Raw genomic sequence first — 19,823 nt, 5'->3', positions numbered from 1 at the left:
TTAATAACAGCATAATAACGCAAATAGCCATAAACATTTTACACAGATCATTCTTAAGGTTATTTAGACTCTATAATTTGATGTTAAAAATGTAAATGTCCTATTATATATACTATTAAATGTCATATTAGATAAATGTCCAATTATAAACTATGACAGCAGTGAGGTAGAATGTAAAATGGCTTTAACGTTACTAGTAAATTTGTAAATGTATATCTCACCAACAAAAAATATTGAAGTTATCTCCAAGTATTGCACGATAAGTCGATATATTGATTATTGTGGCAGGCCTGGAAATATCAGTATCAAAATTCATTAAAAAAAATATGTTAACCAACTTCTGAATACTGCGGCTCTTCTGATTGGTCGTCGTAGCTTCTGAAGAGTTTGACAGCCTTCAGATAATCTTCTAAAACCAGCAGCTTCTCCTCACTGCAGACTGATAAGAAAACAAACACAGTCAAATCACAGCCTTACTCGAACCACGAGCCAATCTAAAGCGCAGGGCAGACCGTACTGGTATGTTTAAAGTGCTGCAGGGTGATGTCATCCACAGGGAAGAAGCTGACGGTGGCGTTGTACTCTGGACACATGTTGGCGATGGTGGTCCGATCGGGGGCAGAGAGCTGCGGGACACCAGGTCCGAAAAACTCCACAAACTTTCCGCCGATTCCTGCCTGACGCAGATGCTGAGACACAAGAGTCATTTCTTGAGTTTGTCAATGATGAGGTCAGATATTAAAGTCTAAGGTTGTGAGATATCATTTTTTGTTTTGTTTCATAGAAGTAACTTGATTTTTTTTTTCTGAGTGTGTGTTAATATGTCTGCTTTAGGCCTGTCATGGATAAATATGAAACTAAAACTGCCAGTAGGTGACGACAAGTCCGTCTGAGTGATTCACTGAATGATTCATTCAAAGGATTTGTTCAAAGCAGCTGATTCCTTAAAAAACAAAGCAAGTGACTTCATAAATGAATCTGACTGAAATGATTTATTAAAAACACATGTTTATTCAAATGAAAATCAGCATTATAATAATTTGGTTTTCATTTTATTAAAAAACGTTTATGTAATGTTTTATAGAAGTAACTTAATATTTTTTCTGAGTGTGTGTTACTATGGATGCTTTAGGCCTGTCATGGATGGATAAATAAATACGAAAGTAAAACTGCCAGTAGGTGGCGACAAGTCCCTGTCTGTTTGAGTGATTCACTCATTCAAAGGATTTGTTCAAAGCAAAACTGCCAGTAGGTGGCGACAAGTCCCTGTCTGTTTGAGTGATTCACTGAATTATTTATTCAAAAGATTTGTTCAAAGCGGCTGATTCATTTAGTCAAAAAACTAGTGACTTTATCAATGAATCTTTGACTCAAATGATTAATTAAAATCAGCATTATAATGATTTCTGAAGAATCATGTGACAGAACAAAGTAGTAAAGGCTGCTGAAAACCACACATATTTTGATATACATTATGGTTTTCATTTTATAAAAAATTTGTTATTTTTTGTTTTATAGAAGGAACTTATTATTTTTTTCTGAGTGTGTTACCATGTCTGCTTTAGGCCTGTCATTGATAAATAAACATAAAACTAAAACTGCCAGTAGGTGGCGACATGTCCTTGACTGTTTGAGTGATTCACTAAACGATTCATTCAAAGCATTTGTTCAAAGCAGCCGATTCCTTAAGATACAAAGCAAGTGACTTCATAAATGAATCTTTGACTCAAATGATTCATTAAAAAACATGTTCATTCAAATGAAAATCAGCATTATAATAATTTGGTTTTCATTTTATTAAAAAATGTTTAGTTATTTTTTTGTTTTATAGAAGTAACAATATTTTTTTCTGAGTGTGTGCTACTATAGCTGCTTTAGGCCTGTCATGGATGGATAAGTAAATACGAATCTAAAACTGCCAGTAGGTGGTGACAAGTTTCTGTCTGTTTGAGTGATTCACTCATTCAAAGGATTTGTTCAAAGCGGTTGATTCATTTAGAAACAAAGCAAGTGACTTTTTACATGAATCTTTGACTCAAATGATTCATTCAAAAGAAACGTGTTCATTCAAGAACGAAACGGTTTTCATCTGGAACTATTGTTATTGGTGAAAAAAAGGCAATTTTGTGTCTAAAATCTAACACTTTGTATAATTACTCATTGAATTTATATGAAATTAATATCGCATTTGAGTACCACATACCCCCTGGCTGATGCTGAGGTGGATATTTTATGTGCTCAACAATTTTAGCTTCATCCTAACTGCTAACCAACGCACTTCATCGAGCAATGAATACTCAGGACTTGCAAGACTTTTCTTTTTTGTTTGCTTGCAAAGTGAGTGACATTTGGTAAATGTCAGTGAACACATAATGCCAAGTTCACACTGCGCGATTTTAGCTCAGATTTTCACTCGTTGTACATTTTAAAACGGACCATCTGAATGGCAGATTATTTAAAATATTTATTGCAGGGTACTATTTCCAGTCTCGCACATGATCTTATCACTTCATGCGTGTTTTTGTGAGCTAAAGTTGTCTAGAATTTGTTTGTAGTCCTGCGGTCACAGATCCATCATGCAGTATGAACACAGCAACAACTGAACACCACCCTAGATAGTCATGGAGTACGAAAACAATGGCGATCCGATGATTATGAAATTCATGCAGTGTGAACTAGGCCTAATTTAAATAAAAATTTGCAAAGTATTGTAGAAAATAAATAGAACTCTACCCCTATGAAGGACCTTGCTGTAATTGTTACCTTAGTAATGCCCAGGACAATATCAATGGATGTGGCAAGAGGATTAATGGTCCCCACAAGCTTACAGCCGATCACCTGCGGCAAAGTCAAAGAAATGGGCTGACCTAACATCACCGCCTCAGATTCAATACCTCCAACTCCTGAAAGAAAGAAAGAATGAAAGAAAAGTTAAGGAACATCAATTATTTATTTTAAAGAGAAATAAGGTTGCTGGGTTTAAATTGGTTTTAAAAAGTGTTCCCACTCACCCCAGCCTAGGATCCCGAGGCCGTTAATCATGGTTGTATGAGAGTCTGTTCCCACCACACTGTCTGGATAAATAAAGCCCTCCTCTTCCTGCACCACCTGGCACAGGTACTCCAGATTCAGCTGATGAACCGTGCTGATGTCTGGCGGGACCACGTTGACGTTTTTAAAAGATTTTGAACACCACTGAAAAGAGAATAACGGTAAAATAAATACAGCAGGACGTCAATTATTACCCAAAAAACGTAAAATTACTAATGTAAATTTAAAAAATAAAATTTTAATTAAATAACTGACAAAAACAGCTCTTGTGTGATACTGAATTTCATTAATATATAGTTAATATACCCTCATCGGCCACTTTATTAGGTACACCTTACTAGTACTGGGCTGGACTCTCTTTGCCTTCAGAACTGCTTTAATCCTTCGTGGCATAGATTCAACAAGGGACCAGAAATATTTCTCAGAGATTTTGCTCCATATTGACATGAGAGCATCCTGCAGTTGCTGCAGATTTGTCGGCTGCACATCCATGATGTGAATCTCCCGTTCCACCACATCCCAAAGGTACTCTATTGGATTGGGTTATGGTGACTGTGGAGGCCATTTGAGTACAGTGAACTCATTGTCATGTTCAAGAAACTAGTCTGAGATGATTCACGCTTTATGACATGGCACGTTATCCTGCAGGAAGTAGCCATCAGAAGATGGGTACACTGTGGTCATAAAGGGATGTACATGGTCAGCAACAATACTCAGGTAGGCTGTGGCGTTGACACGATGCTCAATTGATACTAATGGGTCCAAAGTGTGCCAAGAAAACATCCCCCACACCATTACACCACCATCAGAAACCTGAACTGTTGAAACAAGGCAGGATGGGTCCTAGCTTTATGATGTTGACGTCTAATTCTGACCCGACCATCCGAATTTTGCATCAGAAATCGAGACTCATCAGACCAGGCAACGTTTATCCAATCCTCTATAGTCCAGTTTTGGTGAGCCTGTGTGAATTGTAGCCTCAGTTTCCTGTTTTTAGCTGACAGGTATGTCACCCGGTGTGGTCTTCTGCTGCTGTAGCCCATGTGTTTTGCATTCAGAGATGCTCTTCTGCATACCTTGGTTATAACAAGTGGTTATTTAAGTTACTGTTACCTTTCTATCAGCTGGAACCAGTGGAGCCATTCTCCTCTGACATCAATAAGGCATTTGCGCCCACAGAACTGCCGCTCACTGGATATTTTCTCTTGTTCTGCCCATTCTCTGTAAACCCTAGAGATGGTTGTGCGTGAAAATCCCAGTAGATCAGCAGTTTCTGAAATACTCAGACCAGCTCGTCTGGCACCAATAACCATGCCACGTTCAAAGTCATTTATATCACCTTTCTTCCTCATTCTGATGCTCGGTTTGAACTGCAGCAGATCGTCTTGACCATGTCTACATGCCTAAATGCATGGAGTTGCTGCCATTTGATTGGCTGATTAGAAATGTGTGTTAACAAGCAGTTGGACCGCTGCACCTAATAAAGTGGCTGGTGAGTGTAGTTGTCTGGTAATGGGGTGGGTGTATTTACTGTGTTTAAAATTTTAACTTAATTTTTATTTTTTTTTACCAAATTATAAAAGGTTACATTGACAGCCCAAGTAAAAGCACATCACAGAAAGCCCCTAAAAACTCACCTTAAAGAACTGCAGCCTCTCTTTGTTTCTGATTAGCTCCATCTCTTGATTTCTGATCATGGTTTCAGGCCTGTTTGTGCGTCAGACAGACATCAAACAGTTTAATTAATTTATTTATTGCCACATCAGCAACTTATGGCTATTTCATAGCAAGATCAATACACATAAAAAAACATCACAACTTCATATTTCAATAAGTGTTGATACATAAACAAATAGAAATAAATAAATAAAACAAACTGTATATTAAAAGTTCTACGTAATTTTTCAACTCAATATTTGATAAATAACTTAAAGTTCTTCCTGGTGATGCCTTAAAAACATCTATCAAAGTGTTTTCAATACAAAAATCTTGCCAAATGGTACTTCAACTTTCACTTTCTAATCAAATATGTTATATGTTGACAGTTATTACATGTTGGCGGTGCATCATTTTTTCAGTAAGTCAAGCTAGAGTGAAAAAGGTTTAATCTGAGAGCATGTGCTAGTGTGTGTGAGGCACAGACGTACTCTGAAACAGGCTGTAGGTGGAAGGGGCACAGCAAAGGTGTGTTTTCTATCTGTACTGCTGCAGTTCGGCCACCAGGGGCGTCAGAGCAGGAGGGTTTACTGCAGCCGCCCCGATGACCCGACCGCTGTCCTGAACAGTGACCGCTAGAGCTGCTAACTCGTGAAGATGGACGACCGGCTGGAGATCTGACAGTTGGACTCTCATCTACAGATGCTGGAGGGCTCTGGATGCCACTGAAAAATGATGAAAACACTTGTTGATTAATAAGGCTAATCGATAACGCTACAATAACAGTAATTATTCATTCATTCATTATCCTTCAGCTTGGTCCCTCATTTATTAGGGGTCGCCAGAGTGGAATGAACTGGCAACTATTCTGGCATACACTTTCCAGCACTCACACACTACTGCCAATTTAGTTCATCTAACATGCAAATTCCACACAGAAATGCCAATTGACCCAGCCGGGACTCGAACCAGCGACCTTCTTGCTGTGAGGCGACAGTGCTAACCACTGAGCCACCATGCCACCTGTTATTGCTATCTAACTTTTTATCCATAGAATATAAAGTGTTCTTCACACTTGAAGATCAATTCAGAGTGTGAGAGAGAGAGGGGAGAGAGAGATATCAGAGAAACATTCTATCCCAAACTACAGAGCATTTTACCCACAATTACTGGCGCAATACATAATGCCTGTAACAAAACGAGAGAGGAGACCAATAAAAATGCACTAGCAAACACAAACACACACACACCAAGATGATTTAAATTGAATCACTGTAAATATATAGTTTATTATTGTTTTTATTGCTGTTTTATGCTAAATGATATTTATATATAATAATTAAATAAAATATGTATCATATTATTCAATATATCACATTATTATTCAATCCATCATATTATTATTTAGCATATCATATTATTATTCAATGCATCATATTATTCACACTAATCAGTAAAAATAATAATAGATCAGAATACACTGCACATTCAACAATCAACATGATTGTATGATACATTGAATAATAATATGATATGCTAAATAATAATATGATATATTGAATAATAATGTGATATATTGAATAATATGATACATTATATTTCATTTAATTATTATATATAAATATCATCTTTTTTACAACTACTATTTACTGTGTTTACTGTGTATTTTTTATGTATGTTACTTTTTATGTAAATATAAATGCGATATAAAACACTTTTTAAGATGCTTTTCTGAGCACTGACGGAGACCAATTGACACTATTAAAGCGAACATGCTTTCAATGAAAACAGAGTTAAATAAACAAACATAGAGACCATAGAAGTAATTCTAACAAAGTGCCTGGTGTATTAAGACAGGAAGTGTGTGTCCTACGGGTGGTTTAACTGCGGGTTAACAATGTTTATATGTAATAACTTTAACTGTTAAAAGCTGTTAGTTACTAGTTAGTTAGTTACAGTTTTTAGTAACTAATAAAGTTATGGTAACTAATAACCTTAACTTTTATAAATTAGAGTTTAATGCCATAATGAGCAGCATTTGTAAAGCTGCTTTGAAACAAGAGTTATTGTGAAAAGCACTAAACAAGTAAACTTGAATTGAATACTATTAACTAACTTTTGAGAGACTGTCAGTTAGAAGGTTATTACATGTGTAACGGAGGCTAGCTAGCGAAGGGCTATGGAGGTAAACCTCCCTCTTTTGACCTCAAAAGGTGCTCTGGCGACAGACACTACTGGCCATAGTCTTTAGCCTCCTTATTAGAGCAACCGACTCCCATGCAAAGAATCGTCAGTTCGATCCCAGCTCAGACCGGGCTGGGTGCAGTAGGATTGGTGGGTTTACAAGTGGGGGCTCGTCCGGGATAAGAGTGAGGTTTAGGGGTTGAGTGTTACAGAGGTCAGTTAGCGAAATGCTATGCAGGTAAACCTCACTCCTCTGACCTCAAAAGCTGTTCTAGCGACAGACACTAGAGGCCATGGTCTTTAGGCTCCTTATTAGAGCAACTGAGTCCCATGCAAAGAATCTCAGGTTCGATCCCAGCTCAGACCGGGTTGGGTGCAGTAGGACCGGTGGGTTTCACATGGATTTATTGAAGTACAAGTAACCTTATCATGGTATTGTCAGAGGATTGATATTGGGAAATATGAGAATGGGTGTTGTTCAATAGTTTTAGGACAACTTTGATGAAAGATTTTGATTGATGTACTTCAAGTTGTCTACTGTATACATTATATATATATATATATATATATATATATATATATATATATATATATATATATATATATATATATATATATATATATATATATTTTTTTTTTTTTATCACGTGAATAACTTAGACATGCATTAAATGTATTAAAGGACTAATGGATTACATTTACAGTACCTAAGTTGAAGCATTTTGTGTATTTGTATTTATACTAACTATACTAGACTAGTGTTTATCAAAATAATCACAGAAATCACAGCTACTTTTCAGCATTGTAATGAGGTATTATATGCAAGGTTTTACCTATGATTACGATGATTTAATGCATTATATTATGGATGGCAATGTTTCATTATAACAACAAATAATCAGAATAGTTTATTAAACAATTTACTGAACATAAATGTACAAAAATCTGCATCACGTCCTCAAAGTCAAGAGAGAGAAAAAAAACATGTTTCATAATCTGATACCACCCAAAACATGTCCACATGAGACACGTTTTTTATTCATTAAAAAGCTGCTTAACATTAGGCTTATTTAATAGACTTTTTTTTTAATCTATCAATTATAAATATTGTACCTCGTATTTGTAAAATACTCATCTGGTTGAAACTACAGAACTACAAACTGTCTGAATTCTACCACCTTAACTCAGAAGCCCAAATCTGCCTCTAAATTTGACATCTATTGTGATAATTATTGCTTATTTATTGTAATAATAATTATTATTTTCAGCCATGTGATTTTGACCAAGAAAACATGTTGTATCGTGCCTCATTAAGAGTGAAGATTTTACATAAAACCCCCAGCATAATACATTACTAACATAATGACTGTGTATGTAGGACTACTCAGTGTAATTGTTGTTTATGTTAAAGCTGTAATTATTGGGCTTTAGGACATAAACGCTGTTTTAATCCTTCCACTAGCGTTTAACTCTCACCATTTGCTGTAGTCAATCTGCAGTGAATGATCTACAATGAGATCTGTGGGGCATCTTGGGTTCACCAGGCTCGGATCGACCCCTTGTTTAGCTAAAGCATCTCTCATGGCTGCCAGATCCACCATAGCAGGAATTCCCCTGTAAACAAGCACAGAAACATCAGTATGTATCTAAGCTTTTGAGCAAGTTAAGTTACTAGCAAACAATGATAAGAGCTGCATGGTTAATTAAAATAAAATCGAAATTGCATTATAGTGTGGGTTATCAAATGACAATGTCTGATTAAAATATGTACTGCATGTTTTATAGAGGAACAAAGAATTGTGTACTTTCACACATGAGAATGTGTAACCCAAAGGTGATCTAAAAACACAACACTGTGATAAATTTGCCTATCTGATCAAAAGTGATGTAAAATACAGCTATAGAGAAAAAAAAAATCTGTTTTTCTGGATTTAGAGTTATGCGTTTAAGCAAAACATAGTGCTGATAACATTTATTAAAATTCAAAGACATGAAGTTTATTTTATTTGTTTTGTTTTAATGAAAGAAAACATACAAGGACATAGTATAAAGAACAGTGCCTACACGAAAAAATTGGACTCTTAAAGTGCTAAATGTACCCTGCTCAGTTTCATATGCATATAGTTTAGGGCAGGGGTGTCCAAACATAATCCTAAAGGGCCGGAGTCCTGCAGAGTTAAGGCTGATTTATTTTTCGTCTGGCGCCATGTCGCGGACCTCCACTGATTTCACACGCAACTCACAAAATGGAAGAGGTTATAATACTTAACTTGTTCGTCGTTTTGATGTTCTTTAAAACAAGAACATTACGATCAAAAGAAACCCCATCGAATAATCAGACAGATAAACAGAGAAGTAAGAAGTTTCCGGAACAACGTCATATCATTAATATCATTCAAGATAATTCAAATTTTTTTAACTAATTATTTTTATACATTATTTTAATGATTATAAAGATTTTTATAACCATTCATGATATTTTATTTATTATTATTTTTTTTAACAAACTTTGATGCATCACTTGCTTTTGTACTCATCTCGGACAGTTTTACCTATTGAAGTTTATTAAAATATTAATGATAACAGAACATGGGCTGCTCTACAATTATATTTTTTATTATGGCAAGAATAAAATCAAAAGTACACTTACCAAAAAATACTGACTTTTTTTAGATTTAGCCCACTTAACAAATTACTGTCTGGCTTGTTAGTCCTCTACTTAACGTTATATGCTAAACGTGCAATAATGGTCCAACATTCCTGTCCATTATTACCAATGAACCCATGAAAAACAGGGCATCAGTATATTGTAAACCGATAGCTTCAAATATTCCTTTCAAGTTATCAAGGAAATAATTTGTTAATTCATTATAGTTTTGTAACTATTAAATTGTTTTAAATTAAAAATTGTAGTATCAGTTATCAGTGTAAAACATATAAATGGTGGAAAAACATATTCTGTAATTGTGTATTAAATCCACCTGGGTCTCCACTTTTGCCACGGCCTCTCTTTTTGGCTTGAATAAACTTATCCCTCTAGGTTTCTAAACTTTTTCACAAAAACTTGCAATATCTAGCCATCGATCTTGCCATTATAGGCCATCTGGTTATCCCTATGATCACACGGCACCGTGCAAACCGTTTACTCGAGTCTCAAAAAATTTTGTGCGCTCCAGCCGAAAGCTTGTCACGCGCACCCAAACAAACCTCAGCAAACACAGCAATGACGTCACATTTGCTGCACACACTCAAGTAAACTAGCGAAAGCGTAGAGTATAAACCAGGCCTTAAGCTCCAACAAACCTGAATTTATAAAAATGAAAACGGTTGATATTTTAAAACAAATGTCTCTTTCTGGAATAAAAATAATGAACGGATTTAAACAAACTCACGTGAAATCCTGCAGCAGAACCCTGGCGGGCGAGAACACAACCTCGGCTTGATTCTGCTGCACCTGCCAGTCCAAAATCCCGGCCACATCCTCTGTTTTCACGTAGAATTCGTCACACTTCCGAATGGCGGACTCCAGGAGAACTCGCATGCAGAACGGCAGTTTCTCTACAACAAAAAGAGCATGACATTTCAGTATTACTCTAAACTCAATTATTTGTTTTATTGTAACCAGTGATGATGAACGAACCAGCCAGTTACTTACCGTATCTGACATCACTAAGCTTCTGTGGGTTGAAATATCTCCGCTCTTCATATTGTTCGCTCTGGAGAGTGTCGATCAAATGGCCGAAAGGATGCTCTGTACGGAATAAAAGCTTTGATTAAAAACTTCTAGGAAAAACCACAGATAAATAAAAGTGATTTGCGTAGGAGAGACAGGAAGAGAAAGGGAAAGTATTTTCAAAACCGCACTTTTTTCTATGCGGTTTCACCGTTTGTCCTAGGGCTGGGCGGTACACCGGTGTCATAGTCATCACCGGTGTGACATTGCGCCACGACATGGATTTTCTAATACCCTCAATACCGTAATAAATCAATTATGCGCCTTGAACGGCTGCATTTACATCAATAATAGCTAATTCTAAATAATAAGGCATTCAATTTTCTTCAAACGTTCAGTTGTGGTCTGAATACATGTCCTTATACTACAGGGCTCGAAATTGCAACCATTTTGGTCGCATGAGCGCCCGAAATTTAATCTATGCGCCCTCATAATATATTTGGGAGCATTTGTGTGTCTGAATATAATGGTTGTAGTGCAATCTGATTTGATTTTCTCTAAAAACTTGCTGAATCGCTCTACCCTGCTGCTGTATTGGTTTATAGCTGTCAGTCACTCAACGCTTCCCGCTGTCAGATAACAGGGAGCTTTTGTTACTGCAGGAAATGCAAAGGGCTGAAGAGTGAAAAGTGCACAGGTTTGCAAACCTCACCTAAAGTTATAATAATAATAATAATGGCGCAGATGACAGCGATCATGACATGAGGTAAATGTTGATCCACCAGCTGAGATCAATCGAGTGTTTTCGGAGAAGGTGCCCGAATCTCGATGCGTTGCATTCACCGCGTGTTCAGCACAAATGTCCGCTAAATATAAAATCTAACACTGTACACATCATCGCCAAAGAAACTCACCTTTACTAAGTTTACACTGAAACTACAGCTCATAACAAAGAGCGAAATTGCGCCGGTGGTCATCGCGAGAATCCTGCTCTGTCTGCTTATAAATTGGTGCGGCTGACTCGCCTGCTTTATTCCACCAACACAGAGAAATGAAGATCAGCTCATAACCAGACTGAGCATTTACAACAGGCATGTCCAAGCTCGGTCCTGGAGGGCCGGTGTCCTGCAAAGTTTAGTTTCAACCCCAATCAGACACACCTGGGCTAGCTAATCAAGCACTTACTAGGCTTTCTAGAAACATCTGTGCAGGTGTGTTGAGGCAAGTTGGAGCTAAAATCTGCAGGACACCGGCCCTCCAGGACCGAGTTTGGACACCCCTGATTTACAATGACCCAAACCAAAACTTTAAAGAGTGATAGAAGTGAGACTTTCTTTTGTCCGTTCTTCCTTGAGATGTATATTATTTTGCTATTTAAGGTAATACCATGATATTATACCGTCACCGCTCAAAAGATGAAAAATACCGTGATATTAATTTTAGGTCATATCGCCCACCCCTAGTTTGTCCACACGAAAACAGAGTATTGGGTTATTGAAACTAAAACTTTCTGAAAACTCTGGGTACAGTGTACTCGTGTAGACACTACAACCAGAGTTTTCGTCTCATGACTTTGGTATGTGCAGTTTTTTTTTCTTTTCTGATTGGGCAATACGGCTGGGTACACACCAAATGCGGAAGACACAAATTTTGCACGTTTGTGGCAAATGAATTGTGCATTTCGCATTGTTCAACACCAGAACATAATCTGCCTCTGTTTTTATGGTTGCACTGACTTTGCTAAATTGCTAAATTACTTGATTCCCCATTTGGTGTAAACCCCGCATAAAAGTGTCATTTTCACCACCTGATGGTTCGGTGTGCCCTTACCATGCATCACATGCGGAAGGACGGTTGGCTGTGACTGTGTAACGTGTGCTGTGCACCTGCTAATCAGACCAAACAGAATCAAAAGTGTCCCAGAATACAGCAGACGGACACCTGCAGGTTGATATTACCGTCACAGAAAGAACATCTACGCTTAAACAGCCTCTGTTCACTGGCCTTCACCTCTTCTCTAATAAAGATTACTTTCAAAGTGTGCAGTTTAGGGTCTAGTGTGGGCAGTGAGTGCTACCGAGAGCTTACAAGCCCGATTCACAGCAGTTTCAGGCACACAGCGTTAAATGACATTTGATTCTGAACATTTAGATTAGAGCTGCACAATACTTTGTTTCAGCATTGATAATAGCAATGTGTGAAATCTACACTAGTCGTATCGCAGGATCTGCTATGCCAATTTGGGATTAGAATTAACCAGAAATCACATGTATTGTTTAAGTAATATAGTGAAAGAATTTTTAAGGCCTGAGACTGTAAGATCGAGTTAAAACAATTTAAAGCATAAGAAATTATACAATTTGAAGCTTTAACAAAGATTATTTCTATTTATTTACGCAATGAAGACATCTGAAGTGGATCAAAACATTTTTTTCTAAACTTGTCCTACGAGAATAATGAGCGTCGTTAAATGGTTTTAGGACAACTTTGATGAAAGTCTTTTTGATCCCCTTTCAAATGTTGACTGCAGTGTTATTTTACATTTGTTTATTTCAATTTCTGTGCCTCAAAATATTGACAGACTCTCCACTGTTTATGTTATTGTTCTATTGTATGAATTTATGCTTTTTTATTATAGAAATTGTTTATCGTATTTCATGCAAATGCACTCCCCATCATTGTAAAATTATGAATTCTTACCAAACCAAGTGAGTTATTAAACAATCTTGTGAAATTTTATTCATATCACAATATATAGGATAAAAACTAATTATCAAAATGTCAATTTTCTACCCAATATCATGCAGACAAAATTCAGATGCAAAAAAAACTAAATAAAAATAAAAATAATAATAAGACAAAGAAAATGTTTTAGATTTAGAAAAGTAAAGTGACATGATTCAGGATCAAATGCAAAAAATAGGCTTTTAAATAGCTTATAAAAACAACAACAACAACAAAACTTTATGTTGTAAATGATGTATTTTCAATAGTCCTTTTTCAGGATGTTAACAACAATGATCCTTTTTTCTGGTTTTCTACTTAGAAATGGTGAAAAATATGCATTGTGTGTGCAATTTGTTTGTTTGCTTATTGTTAAAGAACACACAAATGCCGCTATAAGTGCCGAAGCATGCTAATAGGACTTTTTTTTTTTTTCAAATATATTTTTATTGAACATTTTTGGTGCAAAAACATGTCAGAAAATTACATTGAGTAGAAAGATAATATCTGTCATACATGTAATTTGAGGGTTTTTTTTAGTTCTGACCCCCACATGGAAAATAAACATAAAATAATAATAATAGTAAATAAAATTACATTGTAATTAAATAAACAACAAATAAATAATAACACTAATAATAATCAAAAAATATATAATAAATAAATAAATAAATAATAAATAAATAAAATCACAATATTACATTGCAAAAAGGCATATTACATTTCTTTTGTCCAGGCTGAGTCTAACAGACAAGTTTTTAGTCTTAGAGACTTACAGGTTTCCTAGATAATCAAAGAAAGGGTCCCAGGTCCGATAAAATAGAAAAGGTTTATTCTTCATAGCTAATAGGACTTTTAATTTGCCAGTAACCTGGGTTAAGTGCTTCTGGTCAACTGTATGGCCAATGCAAAAATCGGCGCACTTAAGGTCTGTTTTCTTTAAAAATCAGCGATCTCCACTGGCTGAGTGATTTCTGATGTAAAGTGGGTCTCAGATTGTACAAGAAGCACTGCATTAAATTACATTTCCCCCACCATGTCTTTATAATATGAGCATTTATTTTACCCCAGTATATTCAATGGAGCTTCTGCGCTAGCCTGCCGATTCTGACGGGCGCGTGCGAGAAAACGACTTTTTGTTTTGTTTTACGCTTGAACAACTAAATGAATCCCAAAGTTTATTTAACTGAATGTATATTAATTACATTACAACATCCATGCTGTAAAAGGAACCGTATAAAATGGGAAAAAAATTCACAATAACAGGTCACCGGAAGTTTATCAGTATGGGAACAACACTAGCTCGGCATTTACCCTATTACCCACTAGATATACATTAACTTTGTGTGTTTGTGTGTGTTTGTGTGTGTGTTTGTGTGTGTGTGTGTGTGTGTGTGTGTGTGTGCGTGTGTGTGCGTGTGTGTGTGTTGTGCGATGTAGACCAAAATGGAATCGTAGATGTCTAATGTGAAACATCGTGATGGATGATGGCATCGTCGTCGTAGGCGGCGGTGAATTAATTATTTATAAATAATTAATCCATAACGAATTAATTGTTTGTAGCCTACGGTTTCGACTACCTGACCCGCTAGGTCTTTGTTTTACCCACAACCAAATCAAGATAAGTTACACGCAAATTACTACCTGTCAATCACTTTTTTCGTGGTACTCTGGCATGAATAGGCAGAGTGATCTGTGTCGTTTTAATGGCGCCGACAAACTTGGTTGGTAAAAAAGGTGCACAATCAACAAGAACCAACCAACAGTATCTGAGATTTTCGCTAAAATTACTGAATACAAGCGAACAAAAGCGAAAAGATTGAAGCAGTGTGCTGACGCTGTGACATGTTACCTGATAGATTCAAAAGACAGAAGAGTCATTAGATAGAGACCAGATGAATTAAATATCACGTTTAACTAATATAGTGAGATGTGATCCAGCGGTACATCCTTGATAAACTGTCCGACAAGCACTGCTCTCTGGGGTTTTGTGCTCAAAGCACCCGCTGACTGCTGGAGCTCAGACGTGCGCGTATGCTGCAGCGCATGCCTGTGTGTGTGGTCACATGATGTGTGTTTTCAGTGGTATAGTATGGAGGGAGGGCTTTTCAGAAGAGCTAGATGAAACTCCAGTGTGGATGTGGATCCTTTTCGTTCTAAAATGCCATTTTAAAACTAAGACGTATTAGTGTAAATGGGGTCTAAGTGTGTATTTTTCACAAGCGGGTTACTGCTGCGACGGGGGTATGGTGGAGCATGTCTATCGGTCTATGGACGATGGCATCGTCTATCGACACAACCCTAGTGTATGCACATTAGAGGTGTAACGATACACCAGAGGCACGATTCGGTTCGGTTCACGGTTTTGGAGCCATGGTTCGGTTTGGTTTCTGTTTGCTGTGGGTTTAGGGTTGATGTCATCTTAACAGCAATGCTAAGAAACAACAGATTCACTTAATAACAAGAACTACTAAACTTTTTCTTTATTAGCTTTGCCATCACATTTTTAGTACAGTCAGGATACCAGAGTAAAAATCAAAAATTAAATAAATACCTCCATTATAGACTAGTCAGAAAAAACTATTCTCTTTAGTGCAGCCATCTTAAATAAGTAAACTAAAATTAAATAAATAACTGCAATGTAGACTAGTGAAAGATAAACAGGCTTGTCCTCTCCAGAGACATTTGGAATATTCAATTAAGTTTTAAGTTCTTCTTCAAGAACACCATCATGTCCACATTCTCAGGTGAGAGGCTTGATCTCTGTGCAAACACAGACATGCTCATTTTTGATTATCTAAGTTTTCATTTAGATAGATAATGAAAACATATACATGTAGTGTGTTTCCAAAGTGTCTTTACATGACATAATCACCAGTAAAATACATTGCAGTTTTGTCTGAATCTAATGTTACGGTTGTAGCCGTATATAGGCTGTATTTTTGCCTCCCGTTCTCTCTCTTTCTCTCTCTCGCTCTCTCCATGCCTGTCATTTCTGTACACTGATAAAAGTGTTGCATGCAAAGCTGTTGCAAACAATTTATTTGTGTTGAATTTAAACAAACAAATTAAATTGAGCAATGTTCAACTTAATTTATTTGTTTAAATTCAGCCCAAATAAATTGTTTACAACCACTTAACAAAAAAAATTGAGTAAATCCAAGGAATCATCTTTGAATAATTTTTTTCAGTGTAGGTCCGCCTTCACGACAGCTGACTGGTCAGGAGACCGATCTATCATCATTGGGCGACGTGGCGCGGGGATATAAAAAGGACGTCAGGAAAAGTGGAGGAGAGCGCTTTTTCCTTTGATCTCTATTTTGTGTGTTTTGCTGACATGATTACGATTTTCGTTGTTTTTGCTTAACTTTCGTTTAGGCAAATTTATTTTGCATTACTTTTTCCCACTTTGAGAAATTTTTTGATTTTTGTACATTATTTCGATTGATTTGTTTGTTACTTTCAGGTCAGCTCGTTCCCTTCATATTGAGCTATACCTCCTCAACTTCACTCTTTAAGGTGGATGGGGAAGATATCGTACGACAAACACATAGAAAATGTATTGTTAAAGACATCAGGTAAGAGGTAAACGTCATCTTTGTATTTATTTTATTCTACAGCTCAGTATAGGGAAGAATATGGCACACTGCGCTGAAGACCTTTCTTTTCATCAGTTTTTAGCGAGGTAAGGGGTTATTCAGGAGTTAAAATTGTTTTGTTCTATTTCTTTCTTTTGTTTGGTTCACTATCGTCCCCTTACTAGAGTTTAACTAATGTTTGTTTGATACTTTGTTTGAATTTGCTACTTTATTATATTCTTTTTATTATTGCAAATATTGCTCTTTTTTATATATATATATTTGGGCATTATTCTGGTTTCACTTTTGTACATAAATCACTTTTGTTGGCAGTTCTGTTGTCAGTGTCTTTTGCTTAACACCCTCACATTGTGAAATTACCACACTTTTAAAATGTTATTTCTTACAAATACGTTTCATGCAACAGTCTACGACATTAATTCCATTCCTGTATTCCACTGGAAAACCAGAATGTTCCCACACAGGCGACTTAAATGTGTCTGGGGATCTGCAATCTCAATATATGCGAAGGAGCCATCTTGCGTATACAATAGTAACCGAGTGATCGCTCACTCAAGTCACATGACATGACATGCACTTGGAAAATACTAACTTTAAAATATAATGTTTAGAACAAAAGCTCATCATTACTAATACAATTTAATCAAATGTGATAAAATAAAGATGCAATAAAATTGGTTCAATTAGTTAGAGACAAGTGATGTCAACCTCAACAATAAGCAGCAGGGGGCGTGAGAGTATTGCGGTACACCACGAGGGTTTCATGATACGTATCGTGGTTGGTGTATCGCGATATTTCAGTTCGGTCTGTAATATCGTTACACCCCTAGTGTATATATTATTATATATGTATATATCCTATTCAATCAAAAATAAAGCACCTTTTGACAAATATTTAAGTCTCGTGACATGTTAAGATCAAAATCATATTTATGATATGCTTTGTTACATTCTAGTAATATTCTAGTAATATTCATTTATTTTCCCTTCAGCTTAGTCCCTTAATTTATCAGAGGTTGCCGCAGTGAAATCACCAACTCATCCAGCATGTTTTACGCAGCAGATGGCCTTCCAGCTGCAAGCCAGCATTAGGAAACAATGTGAAAATGTGTATATCAAAATGTATTTATTTTAATATAATTGGTATTCCTATAGTGGCAATTTCCTATTAAAGGCTTTTTATATAAAAAAAAATTATCTTTATAGTTATAGCCATGTACACATGATGTAAATGTAACCAAAAATGATATTTCTCATTAAAACAAATATTAATTCAGAATGCTTAATTAACTCAACTAACTTCTTTTTCAGAATTTCATAAATTATTTTAATCATTGTTTTGCATAAACTACAGTACAAGAAGTACCTTATATTTGATATAATTTTAGTCAAATTTACACAACGAAGATGTAATCAATAAAAAATACCCAAAATAAAGTAATTATTCTGAAAAAACTACTAAATGTATGGTTTTTGGTACTGTGTTTAAAGAATAATTAATTTCTAAATATTTTTGCAATTATTCACTGCGTTTAGTTATCATAACACTACATTAAATCAGATTAATCAGATAAATTACCTTCTCAAATCTTTATCATATTTTCGATTCAGGGTATACATCAGCAACGCATTCTGACATTAAATGGACAACAATTTATTCAATCCATGTAAACAATTCAACAGTATGACAGAAAACACACTAGCTTTGTATTTTAGTATATTCTGACCCTGTGTGTGTAACTGCATGTGTAAAGGAGGAACACACAGACACCCTTATCACCCACAGCCTGCGTCTGCTCCCTCCTGCATGCATTAGATTAGGTTAGATACATTCAGATTAAACTGCAGCATAAGACCACAAACCTGCATCCGCCACATATAAACACACACACACACACACACACACACAAACAATCCCCTGATCTATATTTATGACACGGAGGATAAAGTCACTGGGTGGGAAAAGTAAATAACTCTCTCACTGAAAGACAAGGAGATTACAGAAGGATCAGTCCACCATGATGAAGCAAGCACAGACTAGTCTATTTAGCTAATTATAATTATACACACTTATAACTAATTCTAAATAAAACCCATGTAATCCTTAAATAGATCCAAAAATGATGACTTGAAGTTAATTTCTTCACCCTTAGGCCGTCCTAGATTTAGGTGAATCTTTTCTGTAGAACATTGATGTTTTTAGAGGCATTTTTGGCACTTAAAAACACATTCAGGAAAAATAACTGTATATCTTTTAGGTTTCTGACAATACATCGAGATCTCAAGCAAAATGACAGATCTGTGCAAGAAATATTTACAATAATTATTAACTTCTAATGAAAAGGACATCCTTAAAACATAATAATATGAATTATAAGTAAGGTTTTATTACATTATATGTTAATTCTCTAATCTGACTCTTTTTATGTGTGGTAGGACATTACTGATCTAAGTGTGGGTTTCTCATCAGATTGGAGCCAGATCTGAATATGAGATTTAAAAAAAAGTTTTAAAATCTAGAAAATAAATACTTTTCAGAGGAGGAGCAAGTTGTTTGATTAAGGTTAAAAAGACTAAATAGCAAAGAACGGGTTGGGGGAATACCTCTCCCGCACTTTTAGAGACAGACCATTTAGAAACATGTAATCAAGAATGTAAACTTTCGGATTTCATACAGCTGTCCCCCCACTTTTAAAATGTCCACGATTCTGTAATTGTTAGTTTGTTAAGTGAGGAAGACTCCACGCACGGTCCTGTAATTGATTATTTGTCAAGCTGGTGTCAGGAGGTTTTCTTAAAAGTGAATGAAGACTAAAGAGATGACTATTGATTTTAATCATAAGAGGAGACTGATTGGGGTAAGCAAACAAGTATTAATGGAGTGGGTGTTGAGGGTGTTGAGAGTATTTTGGGAACTGTTTTAGATAATAAATTGT

At 35.9% G+C, this 19,823-nt stretch overlaps 1 protein-coding gene across 1 annotated transcript in view; it reads right to left on the bottom strand.

Moving 5' to 3' along the window:
- Positions 1-19,823, bottom strand: part of ireb2 (iron-responsive element binding protein 2) — a 35,766-nt gene that overhangs the window by 14,525 nt on the left and 1,418 nt on the right. The window contains exons 2-10 of the mRNA XM_056451595.1: positions 10,547-10,642; positions 10,284-10,449; positions 8,368-8,505; positions 5,199-5,432; positions 4,689-4,758; positions 3,012-3,195; positions 2,764-2,903; positions 518-689; positions 339-439 (exon numbers count right to left, since the gene is read on the bottom strand). Of these exons, the coding sequence (XP_056307570.1) occupies positions 339-439; positions 518-689; positions 2,764-2,903; positions 3,012-3,195; positions 4,689-4,758; positions 5,199-5,432; positions 8,368-8,505; positions 10,284-10,449; positions 10,547-10,642 (1,301 nt within the window). The remainder of the gene's footprint in view (positions 1-338; positions 440-517; positions 690-2,763; positions 2,904-3,011; positions 3,196-4,688; positions 4,759-5,198; positions 5,433-8,367; positions 8,506-10,283; positions 10,450-10,546; positions 10,643-19,823) is intronic.

This window comes from Danio aesculapii, chromosome 25, assembly GCF_903798145.1.
Source record: "Danio aesculapii chromosome 25, fDanAes4.1, whole genome shotgun sequence".
Taxonomy (NCBI): Eukaryota; Metazoa; Chordata; class Actinopteri; order Cypriniformes; family Danionidae; genus Danio; species Danio aesculapii.
Note: the sequence above shows the minus strand (reverse complement) of the source record. Positions and strands in the feature narration are given on the sequence as shown.